The 14,077-nt window shown below is 33.5% G+C and overlaps 2 protein-coding genes across 2 annotated transcripts; both read right to left on the minus strand.

Moving 5' to 3' along the window:
- Nucleotides 1–8,995: 8,995 nt before the first annotated feature.
- Nucleotides 8,996–10,027, minus strand: PHYBLDRAFT_139012 (hypothetical protein; the record flags this gene model as incomplete). The annotated part of the gene is made up of 5 exons (XM_018430131.1): nt 8,996–9,210; nt 9,325–9,457; nt 9,548–9,693; nt 9,753–9,834; nt 9,920–10,027. The coding sequence occupies 5 exons, from the start codon at nt 10,025–10,027 to the stop codon at nt 8,996–8,998; spliced, it is 684 nt and encodes a 227-aa protein (XP_018299500.1).
- A 184-nt stretch (nt 10,028–10,211) lies between these two features.
- Nucleotides 10,212–12,038, minus strand: PHYBLDRAFT_139013 (hypothetical protein; the record flags this gene model as incomplete). Its single annotated transcript, XM_018430132.1, has 1 exon — nt 10,212–12,038. One exon carries the CDS (start codon nt 12,036–12,038, stop codon nt 10,212–10,214), a length of 1,827 nt encoding a protein of 608 aa, XP_018299501.1.
- Between the last annotated feature and the right edge of the window lie 2,039 nt (nt 12,039–14,077).

Raw genomic sequence — 14,077 nt, forward strand, 5'->3', positions numbered from 1 at the left:
AAAAAATTCTTAAAACAGCTGAGATCCAAAAATGCCCTGAAATCTACAAAAAAGACTGAGCATTTGAAATTTAAACAATTATTTTATTTTATTTTATTTTATTTTATTTTATTTTATTTTGTTTTGTTTTTGCTTTTTTACAAGTTTTCAATTAATCTTTAATTTTTTATTATTATTTGATAACAAGTAATTGACCTTCTTATTTCGATTAAAATTTTATTTAAATATTATACTACATTGTAATTAAGATGTTTGTAATTGATTTTGAGCTGGTATCTCAATATTAAAAAAAAATATATACTTTAAGAGTATTATTTTTTTAAAAAGATAAAATACTAATATTTAATCTGGTACTATTAAAATCTATTGCGATTTAAATTCATGCTATATAACGAGTAGTTTATATTATATAAGACTGTGGTGTACATGTTCCTGGTGTATAATAGTTTTGAGAATTATTAATTTGTTAAATTAATTAGCAATGAGGTATTCGGGATTGTTTATGGGTTAGTATCTCAATAATGGGAAAAGTAGATACTGTGAGAGTGTTATATATTAAAGAGACAAATTAATATTGTTTATATCTGCTACTATTAAAATCCCTGTAATTCTAATCTCTGTTGTGTAATAGTTGATTTACACTGTATGAGTGTGTAGTGTACATGTGCCTGGTGTGTAACAGTTCCAGCGATTTTTAACTTGTCAGATTCATTAGCAAGAAGGAACCAGTGTTTGGTTGTGAAGTCTGTTCCTCACTCAATTGTGGTGTGTATACCACACCAACAAAGATCAGATGCAAGCCAAAGGTCAGATTTGAACCAAAAGTTAAGCAAGAAAAGCTAATTTTAACACGAGCATGGAAATATAAAATATAGCATGTATCAATTCATTGACAAACTCAAGTTTACATTAGCAATCGCCCTACATAACCGATACTGTATTATTTACTTTATAAAATTCTGTCTACAAATCGGTATATATATATAATCACACACAATAATATTAAGTAAAATAAAATTGTATAAAATTTGCAAATACAGTCAAAGCTCGATATAGTGATACTGGTGGATTCAAATTTTATCACTATCACTATATCAAAAAATAGTGATAATAAGCAGGCACGGACCCAAATTTTCCAAAAAATTATCACTATATCGAGCTTTGACTGTACATATAGTCATTATTTAAGAAGCAATTACTCTATGCATAATATAGCTAGCAAATATAATCTTCGTAAGAACAAAAGTTGAGATGTTTATTTAAAAGAAATAAAATAAAAAAGTAGATTGCTAGTAATCTTTGAGACCTCAATTAGCATCAATCACAGCTTGATATCTTCTCTGTATACTCTCAACCAAACGTCCCAAAAACTTCCAATCCATTGTGACCCATTATTCTTGTAAGATCATCTCTATATTGTCTAACGAGTTAATGGAGACTCTTATCTTGTCAATTTGCCTTTTGAGAGTACTCTATACATTCTCAATTAAATTTAAGTTTAGACTTTGGGCAGACCACAAGTTTAACCCACCAATCTGGTAGATCCTCTTCCACTATTGAACATGTGTCTCTGTGTAGTAACTTGTTCCATTCTTATGAAGAATAAAAAACCTTTTCTGATTTTAGGTAATGGCCATGAACCAAGGATTAAAAGCTTGTACCAGAATATAAATATACTTATTCTGGTTCACAGTTTTATTCTTTATGACCTTTAACAGTCCAAATCCTCCACTCCCAAAACTACCCCAAACCATTACACTATTACTATCTACTTTACCATAGCAATGATATATTTTTCTTCGCACTTTTCTCCAAGTTTGTGGAAGACGCACTTTAATTCATCATTGCTCTCCAAAAAGAAATGAAACTTGACAGATTATATCACACTAGTCCAAAGTTCATTGGAGCAATTCACTTGTTACTTGGCCTCCTTCTGTTCTTCTTTCAAGCAAGGCTTGCATGAAGCAATGCAAGATTTGAAATCAAGGAGCTTGACGCAATTAGTTACAGTACTTCTACAGACATTAATTGCCATTGATGCTAATGTCTTTCTGACTTGATTATATGAGATAAATGAATTCTCTTGTAGAATTTGTTTTAGATGCTCTTTGTGGTATACACACCACAATTGAGTGAGGAACAGACTTCACAACCAAACACTGGTTCCTTCTTGCTAATGAATCTGACAAGTTAAAAATCGCTGGAACTGTTACACACCAGGCACATGTACACTACACACTCATACAGTGTAAATCAACTATTACACAACAGAGATTAGAATTACAGGGATTTTAATAGTAGCAGATATAAACAATATTAATTTGTCTCTTTAATATATAACACTCTCACAGTATCTACTTTTCCCATTATTGAGATACTAACCCATAAACAATCCCGAATACCTCATTGCTAATTAATTTAACAAATTAATAATTCTCAAAACTATTATACACCAGGAACATGTACACCACAGTCTTATATAATATAAACTACTCGTTATATAGCATGAATTTAAATCGCAATAGATTTTAATAGTACCAGATTAAATATTAGTATTTTATCTTTTTAAAAAAATAATACTCTTAAAGTATATATTTTTTTTTAATATTGAGATACCAGCTCAAAATCAATTACAAACATCTTAATTACAATGTAGTATAATATTTAAATAAAATTTTAATCGAAATAAGAAGGTCAATTACTTGTTATCAAATAATAATAAAAAATTAAAGATTAATTGAAAACTTGTAAAAAAGCAAAAACAAAACAAAATAAAATAAAATAAAATAAAATAAAATAAAATAAAATAATTGTTTAAATTTCAAATGCTCAGTCTTTTTTGTAGATTTCAGGGCATTTTTGGATCTCAGCTGTTTTAAGAATTTTTTAGTGCTCAAAAACACCTAGGAGTGTAGCAATTTTGTGAGGCTAGAAAAATCCCTCCACAAAAAAAAATGCGGTGGTGTTTTAATATTTTGGTTCTCCTAATGTCGTATAATCAAAAAAACAAATTTTTCTCACTGCGTAATTAGAATCTTACTTTAGAAAAAAATCGTACTAAACTGTCTATTTTTTAAATGCTACAAATAAAGTAGCAAAAGTAGTAAAAAAAAAGGTCGGCAAATGAAAATTAAATAGTTGGATTTCACATATAATATTGCACTTTGATATATGAGTATATATGTTTTTTTTTCTTAAAAATAAATAAAAAATAAATAAATAACTATATAAATTTATTTATTTTTGTCTTATATATAATGTAGAAGGCTAGATAGTAGTTTAATATTAGTAGCAAGTGTAATGATATGGTCTTTACTACTTTGTTTTTTATTTATAATGATTGATAGTAATAAATTAATATTTAATAGATATTTTGACTGTATATTTTTTTGCCAAAGTAATCTACTCAATTAAATAAATAAACAATCAAAGTTAATATCTATTCAACTATTTAATAAAAAGTATTAAGTTATTCTAATAATCTAGTACATTCAGTGTTTTTAGCTCTAACAAATAAAAAAGAAAAAGAAATTAAAGAAAGGTGACAACTTGCTTTATTTTTTTTTCAATACAATGATCGATCCTAAATCACTTCTAAAGATAGCACAGATACCTTCTTTACACAAACTATATAATAATGTGTACTTTAATATATATTGCTGTATTCAAATCACAAAACTAATAAACTATACTCGAGATATTTGAAACTGTTATTGGGTTATTATTTCAATATATAGAAAAGTAGATTCTGTGAGAGTGTTATTTGTTTTAAAAAAAAACTGATATTTAATCCGGTACTATTAAAATCACTTGAAATTCAAACTCCTGTTATAAAATAAGTGATTTATATTATATAAGACTGTGGTGTACATGTGCCTGGTATATATCAGTTCTGAAGGTTGCTAACTTGTCAGATTCATTAACAAGAAGGAACTGATGTTTTGTTTCGGATTCTATCCCTCATTCAATTGTGCTGTATATACTATAATTTTAATTACAAGTGATTTTATTAGTAGTATATGTAAACAATATTACTTTGTCTCTTTAATAAATAACACTCTCACAGCATTTACTTTTCCTATTATTGAGATACTAACCCAAAATCAATCCCGAATACTTCAGGAACAATGAGTCCCAAAAATTTTGAACTATTTACATCTCTGTCCCCCTCTCTTATTAATCATTGATTATTCAGAGGCATATTCCATTTCAATATCTTTCAAAATACCTTATATAATTAACTATCAAGATATTAATGAAAGCATCAAAAGATGAAAGCAATAGAGACGATCTTCATACATTACTTCTAATTTTCTCTCAAGAGAACAAGCTGGCGACTGCAAATATCTGAGCTAAGGAGCTGTTAGAGGAAATTGACATATATTCTCTTTTTCTGACAATTGTTTTGACTGCTTTATCGCATAATCCAATACAGCCTATCTTATATATATATATATACATTGATATAGAGCTAATATAGAAATATTACTAAAAAGAATATTTTGAGAAAAACATTACCCATTGTTGTTTTTTACTTGTATTCTTAATCAAATATGCTCCTTTTTTAAAATCATTAAACAAACATATAAAAAATATCCTAAATATTCAGATTATGTGAAAGACAATATTAGTGATCCGAATGAATTTGCCATTTCTATGTTAAAGGCTACATGCAAGTATAATCTCTGATACACAACAGTAATAGCAATTATTGAAAGAGTGAATAGAACGTGGACTACTCTTAACAAAAAAATCAAAAGACCTGCTCAATTGAATGATCATGACTTGAGATCTTTGAGAAACATTGTGCACAATGATCGACTCGCAACATTATATGTTTTTATAGCTGTAATCAATAAATCTTCATATGGATCAATCAGGAGGGAAACTGTTTGCAATTATTTTTTTTTAAAAAAAAATGGTATATGATCTTGTGTTGCCGCAAAGAAGTCTGTTGCGTAAAAAAGCATGTATATTGTAAACAGGTTAACACTTGAAAGACTTGCCTGTTATTACAATCAGCTTTGAAATTGGGTAATCTGAATCGATGGGCCCAGATTCATAAACTATTCTAAAGCAATGTATGAGTGTATATGGTGCATTTTAAAACATATATTCAGGATAATGTACTTGTTCCCAGGAATATGAGTTAAGCGGAAGTTAAATGCTGATCTGGTTGTAAGTCCAGGCTAAATTTGTGAAAAAGCTTGGAGCTGATAATTGTACATCGAATCGGCAAAAGTACATAATACTCTTTTAATGTAACCTCACGTTCTTACTCTTGAAGTATTAGGCAAAGTGAAAATGTCAAGTTTGTTTTCTAAGAGAATAAATTACTCTGTTATCAAGATGTGTTGATAAAATAATATAAAAATAATGTAAACGTTTCTTTTTAAGAAATAGCCTATAGACAGCCCTGATCTGAGTCTAATAGAGAATATTTTGGCATACGTGGAACATGATATGAGGGCTAGAAGGTTAAAGCCAATGTATATACAATTTTTGGTTTGTGCTCTTCAAGAAATTATTATATATGCAATATATTAGTTTCCGACGTAATAAGATAACTTGGAAAAATAACAGATTTTATACTCAATATTAAACTTTCAAATGAAATACACCATATATTGATATAATATTTACATATCTCTTGGGATTGCTTTAGAGCTCTAAATATATATTTAGCTGGTTAAAAGGCATATAGAAGCGGTATATCTTTATCTAAAGCAAATTGAATTTTCTTTTAATAAAACACATGTACTAGCTCTAAGCTAGTATATATATATTATACGAGATGATACGAGACTTTATTAAGAGAGGTCTGCGATTCATTACTTATGCTTTCAGAAGCTTTTCTAGTAGCCTTGAAATTATTGAGAAACCACTGTAAATATTTCGATTAATACTCCTTAGTTGAGAAAAAGAAAGCTATTTTCACCCAATGAGAGCATAAATGTCTTATATATGTGTTTAAGACATTATATAAATGCTGGTTATAAGTAAAGATTCAAGAAATTAATTAAAATATAGCAGAGAAGTGTTTAATAAATACAGAATACAAAATAGATTCTTATTCTTATACAGCCAATATAAAGCAGGTTTTGATTGACGTTAACTATGTTGTTTACATTAATAGTACAATATTCTAGCTAGACTATCAAAGAACTTGATGATTTATTCACAGAAATACAAATAATAATCTGAAAATTTGATCTACTCTAAAATATAAATATATAATCTGGGATGGTCCAAATCCCAGTATATGCTGTCGCAGGTCAGCATCATATTTTACTAGCTAGTATATTTCTTCTTCGTGCCTTGTCCAGATCCAGAGGGGGGAAGTCCAATGCCAGTCCATTCCATTGATTACTTTTTAGTTTTTTTTTTGCTTTTTTACTTTTTTTTTATAATTTGTTTTTTCTTGCTTTGATTTGATTTAACTTGATATAATATTCTATTCTAGAGTATAATTTTTCTTATTTTTTTTATATGATATGATATGATATGATATGATGTGTATTGATATTTTTTGGCTTGATTTGGATTGTTATGATGTGTCTTGAATTGGATTGATTTGAATTGATGTGATGTGATTTGATATGATTTGTATAATATTTATGACCATAGATACTGAGAATGACTTTGTCAAAGAGCGTTTTTAGATCTGAGTTGATAAAAACTTTGGAAAAAGAAACCTTCGGATTTTGGTGAAGAGAGACTTTATAAAATATCACCAAATTTGACTGAATAGATATTTGGTAAAAGAACACCTTTCGATTTGAGTTGAGAGAATTGATAAAAGCATCATCAGATTTGAGCCAAGAGAGACTTTGCTAAAGAACACCTTTAGATTTGAGTTGAGAGAGACTTTGGAAAGGAACGCCTTTAGATTGGAGGCAAGAGAGATTTTGTGAAAGAACATCTTTTCATTTGAATGGACAGATACTTGGTAAAAGGCCACCTTCCAATTTGAGCCAAAATAAACTTTGGAAAGAATGCCTTCAAATATGAGTGGATATATGCTTTGAAAAAGACATCTTTGGATATGAGTAGAGAGAGACTTTGTAAAAGAACACCTTTAGATTTGACTGGATAGATATTTGGTAGAAAGCACCTTCTGATTTGAGTTGAGAGAATTAATAAAGATATTATCAGGTTTAAGCCAAGAGAGACTTTGTTAAAATATGCCCTTGGATTTGAGTTGAGAGAGACTTCGTAAAAAGGCACCTTCAGTTTTGAGCCAAGAGATAGTTTGTAAAAAGACATATTGTGACTTGAGTCGACACAGATTTTGGAAAAGAATACCCCCATGTTCGATTGGATATAAAGGCTTCGTTAGAGAACAAATTGTTTTTGTTTTTGACATTGACATTGCTTTTGGTTTTGTTTCTGTTTCTGCTTTTGATATTTTTTTTTCTTTTTTTTTTCTACTGGAAATTGGACTGGAAACTTGACCCCCCTTCTTGGACTTGGACAAAGCACAGGACCCTATACTATACAACTGTGAAATTCATATTATTAATTCTAAGATATTTGGTACTATAGTTAACAGTGTAATATTTTTTTTTGGAATTCCCGACTGGAATAGACCCAGCCCTGTTTTGTATTGTCTTTCAGAGTAAGCGCTGAGACCACGATCCCTTTGAATAGCTGTATTGCTGACATTGTATCCCAATTGTTCTTTCATGGTGATTTTCTTGCTTGCTAATGGAGGCTTTTAATTGATCTACTGGTGCCACATGACTTTCTGTAAAATTCATTCGAGGATTGCCAAAACCTTTTTTGATATTTAAGACTACGGCCTTCGACCAAGGTATGGAATTCATAATTGATGCAACTGATGACCTAGTCAATGTTCTTGGGATTCTTTTTACCAGCCCAAAAAGATGGTAAGATTTTGAGCTGTGTAATTTGATGGTTTGACACAATTGACTTGATTATTTGAATACTTGATGACTGGATATATTGCTGTAACTGCTTTCTTGTGGTGAGAGTTTACTTCTGGACTGAGTTTCCATAGATTTTTGTAGATACGGCCTAATGCAATTTTTTAAATTTGAGTCAGAGACAGCGGCCACAAGGTAACTTGAACAGCATGTAATTTGCTTGATTTTCTTGGTGACTTGTATTGGGGAGTATCAGTAAACTTTGCGTCTTTGTGTTGCTGTCATCCCATTCCAACTTTGATAATTTCTCTGTTATTTTGTTCTTTTTTTTTGTTCTTTTTTGTTTTCTTTTCTGTTTTCTTTTTTTTTTTACATATATATGTATATAAATTCACTTTTGTTTTTTGCTTTTTAGAACCAGTCTAATAATGGCTCCTTGCTTGACTGGTTCTACCCTCTTTAAGCTTTGTCTTGGTAGCTTGTTTGTATTGGTCTTTTAATATGACCCTTCAATTGAAACTTGCTTCTCATTGTCAACCATTGGTGCACGTATTAAGGTCCTGGACGTGGATCGTTTGTCCTTGTGCGCCCATTGTTGCTATTGTTTGCTTTAACCTACTCTCCTTGACAGCTCCGAGTATGACCCAGCTGGCCCAATTAATCAAAGCGTAATTTAACATATCAGTTCAGCTTGCGGACACCCCAAAAAAGACCGGCATGTATTCAAACTACGGTTGTTGAGAACTACTCGTAGTTATCGAGGAAACCCTTGATATCCTATCCACTTGGGAGGACATATCTTACTTGCATAGCACCTCCTATATATTGTAACTTCAATAATAATTAAAGAAAGCCAAGCTTGTGTTGCCTGAAGCACGCCCTAAGCAGTTAACATCTCAAGTAAATGTGATTTTTTAGGCTTGCAATTGGCATGCGCTGTAAATTTGGGATATTCTTTAGCATCACACGCTTGACTGATTGGCCGTATTGCTTGTTGGAAATTGGCTCGGAATTTCCATGCCAGATATCATAAACCCGCCAACTGAATATCTTGAGGAACTACATATTGGTGGCTGTAGAATGCATTCGGGAACCAAAAAAAAAAATCTCTAGACTTTGAGAAATCTGTCTATCGACTCTGCCTGATCAACTGGATAGAAACCAAAAGCAGACCAAGAAATTGAATAATATTTCTCCAAGAAGTCTAGTTTCACCAATTTTGAACAAGTAGGATGGATGACTACCAGAAAACTTAACCGCCCAGCTCCATAGCTTAAGATTCTGGCATGTGTTAACAAGGTCAAAACCCAGACCCAGGGTAAAGCTGACGAATTAGACGATGCGATTAATAAAAATGAGAATCCCAAATAGAGAAATCCAGAGACCCGATAGTCAGTCGCCTAATATCAGCAGCAGCTAGAAACAAACATAGGCAAACCCCAGATATATGCGGTAGTCATATTTTTGAGAACAACAACTAGAACAACAACTAGAACAGCAACCGGAACAACAGATAGAGCAACAGACAGAACAGCAGACAGATGAAGTCCAGATATATTATAGTCAAGCGCCTGGTAACAACAGCCAGAAATCCAGGCAGACAAAGTTTGGATACACAGCAGCCAAATGCTTGCAAACAACAGCCAAAAACACAGACATACAAAGTCTGGATACACAGCTGCCAAATTACTGCAAACAGTAGCCAGAAACACAGGCAAGCAAATTTCAAATACACGACAGTCAAATGCTTGCAAGAAACAATCAGCAACACTGACAAACAAAGTCCAGATACATGGATTTCGAATGTCTGAAAACAGCATCCAGAAACACCGACAGCCAAAATCTAGGCAACGGAACAAAAGGGACCAAGAACGTCCAAAAAAAAAAGCCCAAGAACTCGATCATAGTCTTGGGGGTGGAACACAAAAACGTTTCTACCAACCAGAAACTATTTTTAAAAAAATTAGAGTCAATAAGTTTTCAATGTATATAAATAATAAACATAATAGTAAAAGTATAAACCAAAATGTTACCTTTTTGAGAACCAGAGGGTCGCTACCACCACTTTCGAATATATGCAGACGGTGATTAACAGCAAGTGCAAGGACCCACAACTCAGCCAACACCTGCTCTGCATACATCGGTGTAGACAACTCCACGTCTACCTTCCCTCTACTATCCAAAGACTTTGGACTCGGAACCAAACAAGCAAGCGGACCATGGCGTCAAACTTGGAAAAGAATGATTAACCAGACCTTTGAATATGCGAGCAATTGGAACCGAACGTAAAGGGGGACCTGACTACCGCCTGCTGACCCCGGCATCTCATGCTTCATCGTCAAAGTCACTCTCTTCTAACTCAGCAAGGAGATCTGCCAACGCCGAGTCTTGCAGGGTGACGCCCTCGTCGTCATCTTCATATCCCTCATCCGAGTCCTCTTCGTCATCATCGTCATCATCTTCTTCACCTTCTTCTTCTAGGACTTCTACTGGACTCTTGGGAGCGGTAGTCAGCCACACCACAACACCAGGAATTGTGGTAGGCTCTGGTGCCTCAACCTCTGGCAAGGACATGCCAGATTGACCAGGAAGGTCAGCACCAGAATCAGATCCGGGGAGAAGAGGGGAAGATGGTACTCTTGGTTCCTCCTCTGGGCTCCACACGAGATCTTCTGCAATTTGCTGTGGGACACAAGTCGCGCCTTTGTTGGTCATGTTTGCCTGATTTAGTGGGAAAGAGCCAGCCACACCAGAATCAGGAAACATGGTAGCCATCATGATGGGAGAGCCTTTTGGGACTAGGCTTTCATCCCAGTACATGAGGCAATCGTCTCGGTAGTGATCAAGGTTGCCCTCGATCCCTGGAACTACCTCAACGGCGAGGTCCATCGGACTGTCGCCACACAAGTCCTCTGGAACCATCGCAAGTTCACCATGAATGTTGTACCAGCAGGCTGTGGAGACGCCCGCAACAACGACACCGTCATACTCGACGTCAGGCATTTCAGAAGACTCTGACTCAGAGATGGTACTCATGGAGCAGTCGAGATCTTCTTCATCTGCATCAGTCATCATCTGCTCCAAATGAGCATCAGAAATGGACACTAAGTCCATGGGTTCTTCTTGTACGAAGGCAAAGAAACCCCCGACCAATGCAGGGCACTGAGGAATCTCCTCAAACCAGGCAGTATCTTCGCTGTGCCAGCAGTACTCCATGGCCGAAGCCATCTCTGCTCCAACAGCACCCACTTGTTGGGCAGCGCTCGCAAATTGATTCTGACTGGCCGATAGGTCTTCACTGTCATCCTTGATTGACATGAATTCAAACAAGGATGCCAGATCAGAAATCTCCGAAAGGATCATATCCTGGCCAGAGGAAGGAAGTTCGTCAGTCAGTGGGTGACTTGGTCTGTGTCTATTGAATGTCCCTTGCTCAAAGGGACAGGGTAGAACAAGGGAACACTCAGTTGCAGGAGCACCGACACAGACTTCGTCATAGCCACTGATATGGGATTCGCCCTGGGTATCGCCTTTCGATGGCTCTGGAGCTAACCCAATGGGCTCAAGAGGGTTCGCCTTCGAGACTGGCACCTCAAACATCTGCTCCTCCAGAGCCTCCCCATAATAAGGGAGTCTCGTTCGGACCAAGCGTTTGGATCCCTGGTTCTCATGACGTACTGGAATGTACGCCACTCGATCCATATGGGAACGCTTGTCATCTTCATGAACTGTTGAGTTCATCCAATGGCAGACGCTGTTCTGTTGATTTATGGAAGTAGAACGAGAAAGACCTTCGACATCACCGGCACCTTTTATCTCTGAAGAAATAGCAGGACAAGACATAGGACCTAGAGTCTCTCCATGAGAACCACTACGTAAAGGACCAGAAGAGAATACTTCCGACGAAGTACAGAAAGACTGCAAGCAACCTTCACCGTCTGAAATATGGTCAATGTTAGTATTTATGTTTATGCTGTTGTGATCAACGGCTGGCTTACCTTTGTGGATTATTCTCATTTGGTATGAAGATGTGCCCATGCTTAACACAGAGGGGACTGGAAGAGAGGATATAGCTGCAAAGAGCAGTGCGCAAAGAAAGGCTGAGGCAAGACACAAGGTCTGCAAGGCAAGTTGGATGGGATAGGAAAGCATATGAGAGATTGCGGGAAGAGGGGTATAAGGGAAAAAATGAAAAAATTGAAAGGTTGATGCTTCTTTTATAGACAATTTGTCTCCATAATTCCTTGTTGTTGCTACTGTTGTTTTTTTGTGACAGCTACTACATTATTCATTCAACTATGTAACAAGACATTGTGGCTAGGAGGATTTCTTTACATTTCTTTTGATCTTCACTTCTTTCCGTGATGATCTGTATATAGTAAAGAGTAGTGATTTAATTCTAGCAGCTAAGATTAATTTAAGACAAAAAAATTAAATTAAATATCGCCTAAAAATGTGCCAAAGTATTAAAGCAATGAATTTTTCCTTTTAAAAATGACTAGATAATGAGAGAGAATGTTGAAGCAAATAAGTAAAGAATTATAAAAAGCTGAGATATCTTTTAAAGAAAATGGTTGAGATTATTTGTAGCTAAATGTTATTATCAAAGTCTAGAAACGTGGGTTTTTGTTTCCTCTTATTACTCAAAGCTGACCTGTGCTCTGATTATATAATGTGATTAGGTATATGGACTCGAGGAAAACAAGTAAGTAACTAGTGACTTTGATAGACAGGCAATTTTCAGAATGTTAGAGTGAAAGAAAATTATTTTGTGTCTATCACTTGAGGCCAGTGCTGGTATGATTAAATCTACCGACTCTTTGAGAGTATCTCCTTCATTTTTGAAGAGACCACGTATTTCCTAGTAATAAATGTCACAAAAATATATTATCAGGGATGTTCAAACTAAAGAGAAGAAAAATGATCTACATAATTTGTGTAAATATTAGTATGAAAATTTTGAGGCTATTGGAAGATCTTGAAGATGGAATGATATACGTCTGTATCAACTGTTGTGTACTTTGATCAGCCTGAAAGACCATAAATATAAGCTGAACTGTATTATCAAAGATATATATATTGGTTGAATACTGACATGCTATCTGTAATAAATAAAGAAGAAAAACATTTGATTCCACTAATATTATTCTTGGGTTTTTGTTTTCAACTCTACACAAACAGTCTTATTGCTATTTTCTTACTGTCTTTTACATAATATCAGCTCAACCTTACAATATAAAATTTTCCTTTAGTTTTTTTAATACAAAATTAAAAATTACATTGTTTAATTACTGTACAGTTACTTGGCTATTTTGAATGTCTGGAAATGCATTAAGTGTCTTATTTAATGCCTATGCTGAATACTGTTATATTCCTTGAATCAATGTATTATCTTAGAAGTGAAACTTTAGACCATGCTGATATACAAATACAAATACAAATCAAAGTCTGTGTTGTAACATTTTCTATCTAAATCTAAATAATGCAATATATATATATAAAGTAAAAAAGAAATCCTAGCCGCTTGAGACAACCTAGTACTGATCAATAGTAGAAATGTGGTGCTGAGCTTTGAGAACGTGTACTGAAACATGGACAGCCCAGATTTCATATGTATATATCAAATATTTATAATTGATAATGTTTATGTACTTTTTGCATATTAGAGCATACATATAAATACTTTTTCTCAGGTTAACTATGGCCAAGTGTTTAAATCTTCTTTAGTTAAAGCTTTATATATATATAGTCAAAGCTCAATATGATAATAATAGTGGAATATTCAAAATCATATCTTTGTTTATTTATTTTTGTAATCATTTTTATAGAAAAGTCTAGGTGAAGATATCTTGTTTAACAATAGTATCCAGAAGTACGTCGTAGAAAAATAGATATAATACACCAACTTTTACAGGTTTTAGCTTATAAGCTCGTATATTTCGATTTATAAAGTCATTAAGCTACAGAAAATAAGTAAAGATAATGACAAGAGCAGAATAATCTAATTAAACAGCAAACAGAAAATGTGGTTTCTTTCTGCTATGTAATTAATGAATTGTACAATATATACTTGTGTGGATATATAAGTATTTTACATACAAAAATAAGGCTTTTGCTTTGTTGTTGTTTCTTTGGGATGAAAGCTAGACAGGTGATTTGTGAACTGATTCTTTACAATATAGCAATGTGGC

The sequence above is a fragment of the Phycomyces blakesleeanus genome, assembly GCF_001638985.1.
Source record: "Phycomyces blakesleeanus NRRL 1555(-) unplaced genomic scaffold PHYBLscaffold_1, whole genome shotgun sequence".
Taxonomy (NCBI): Eukaryota; Fungi; Mucoromycota; class Mucoromycetes; order Mucorales; family Phycomycetaceae; genus Phycomyces; species Phycomyces blakesleeanus.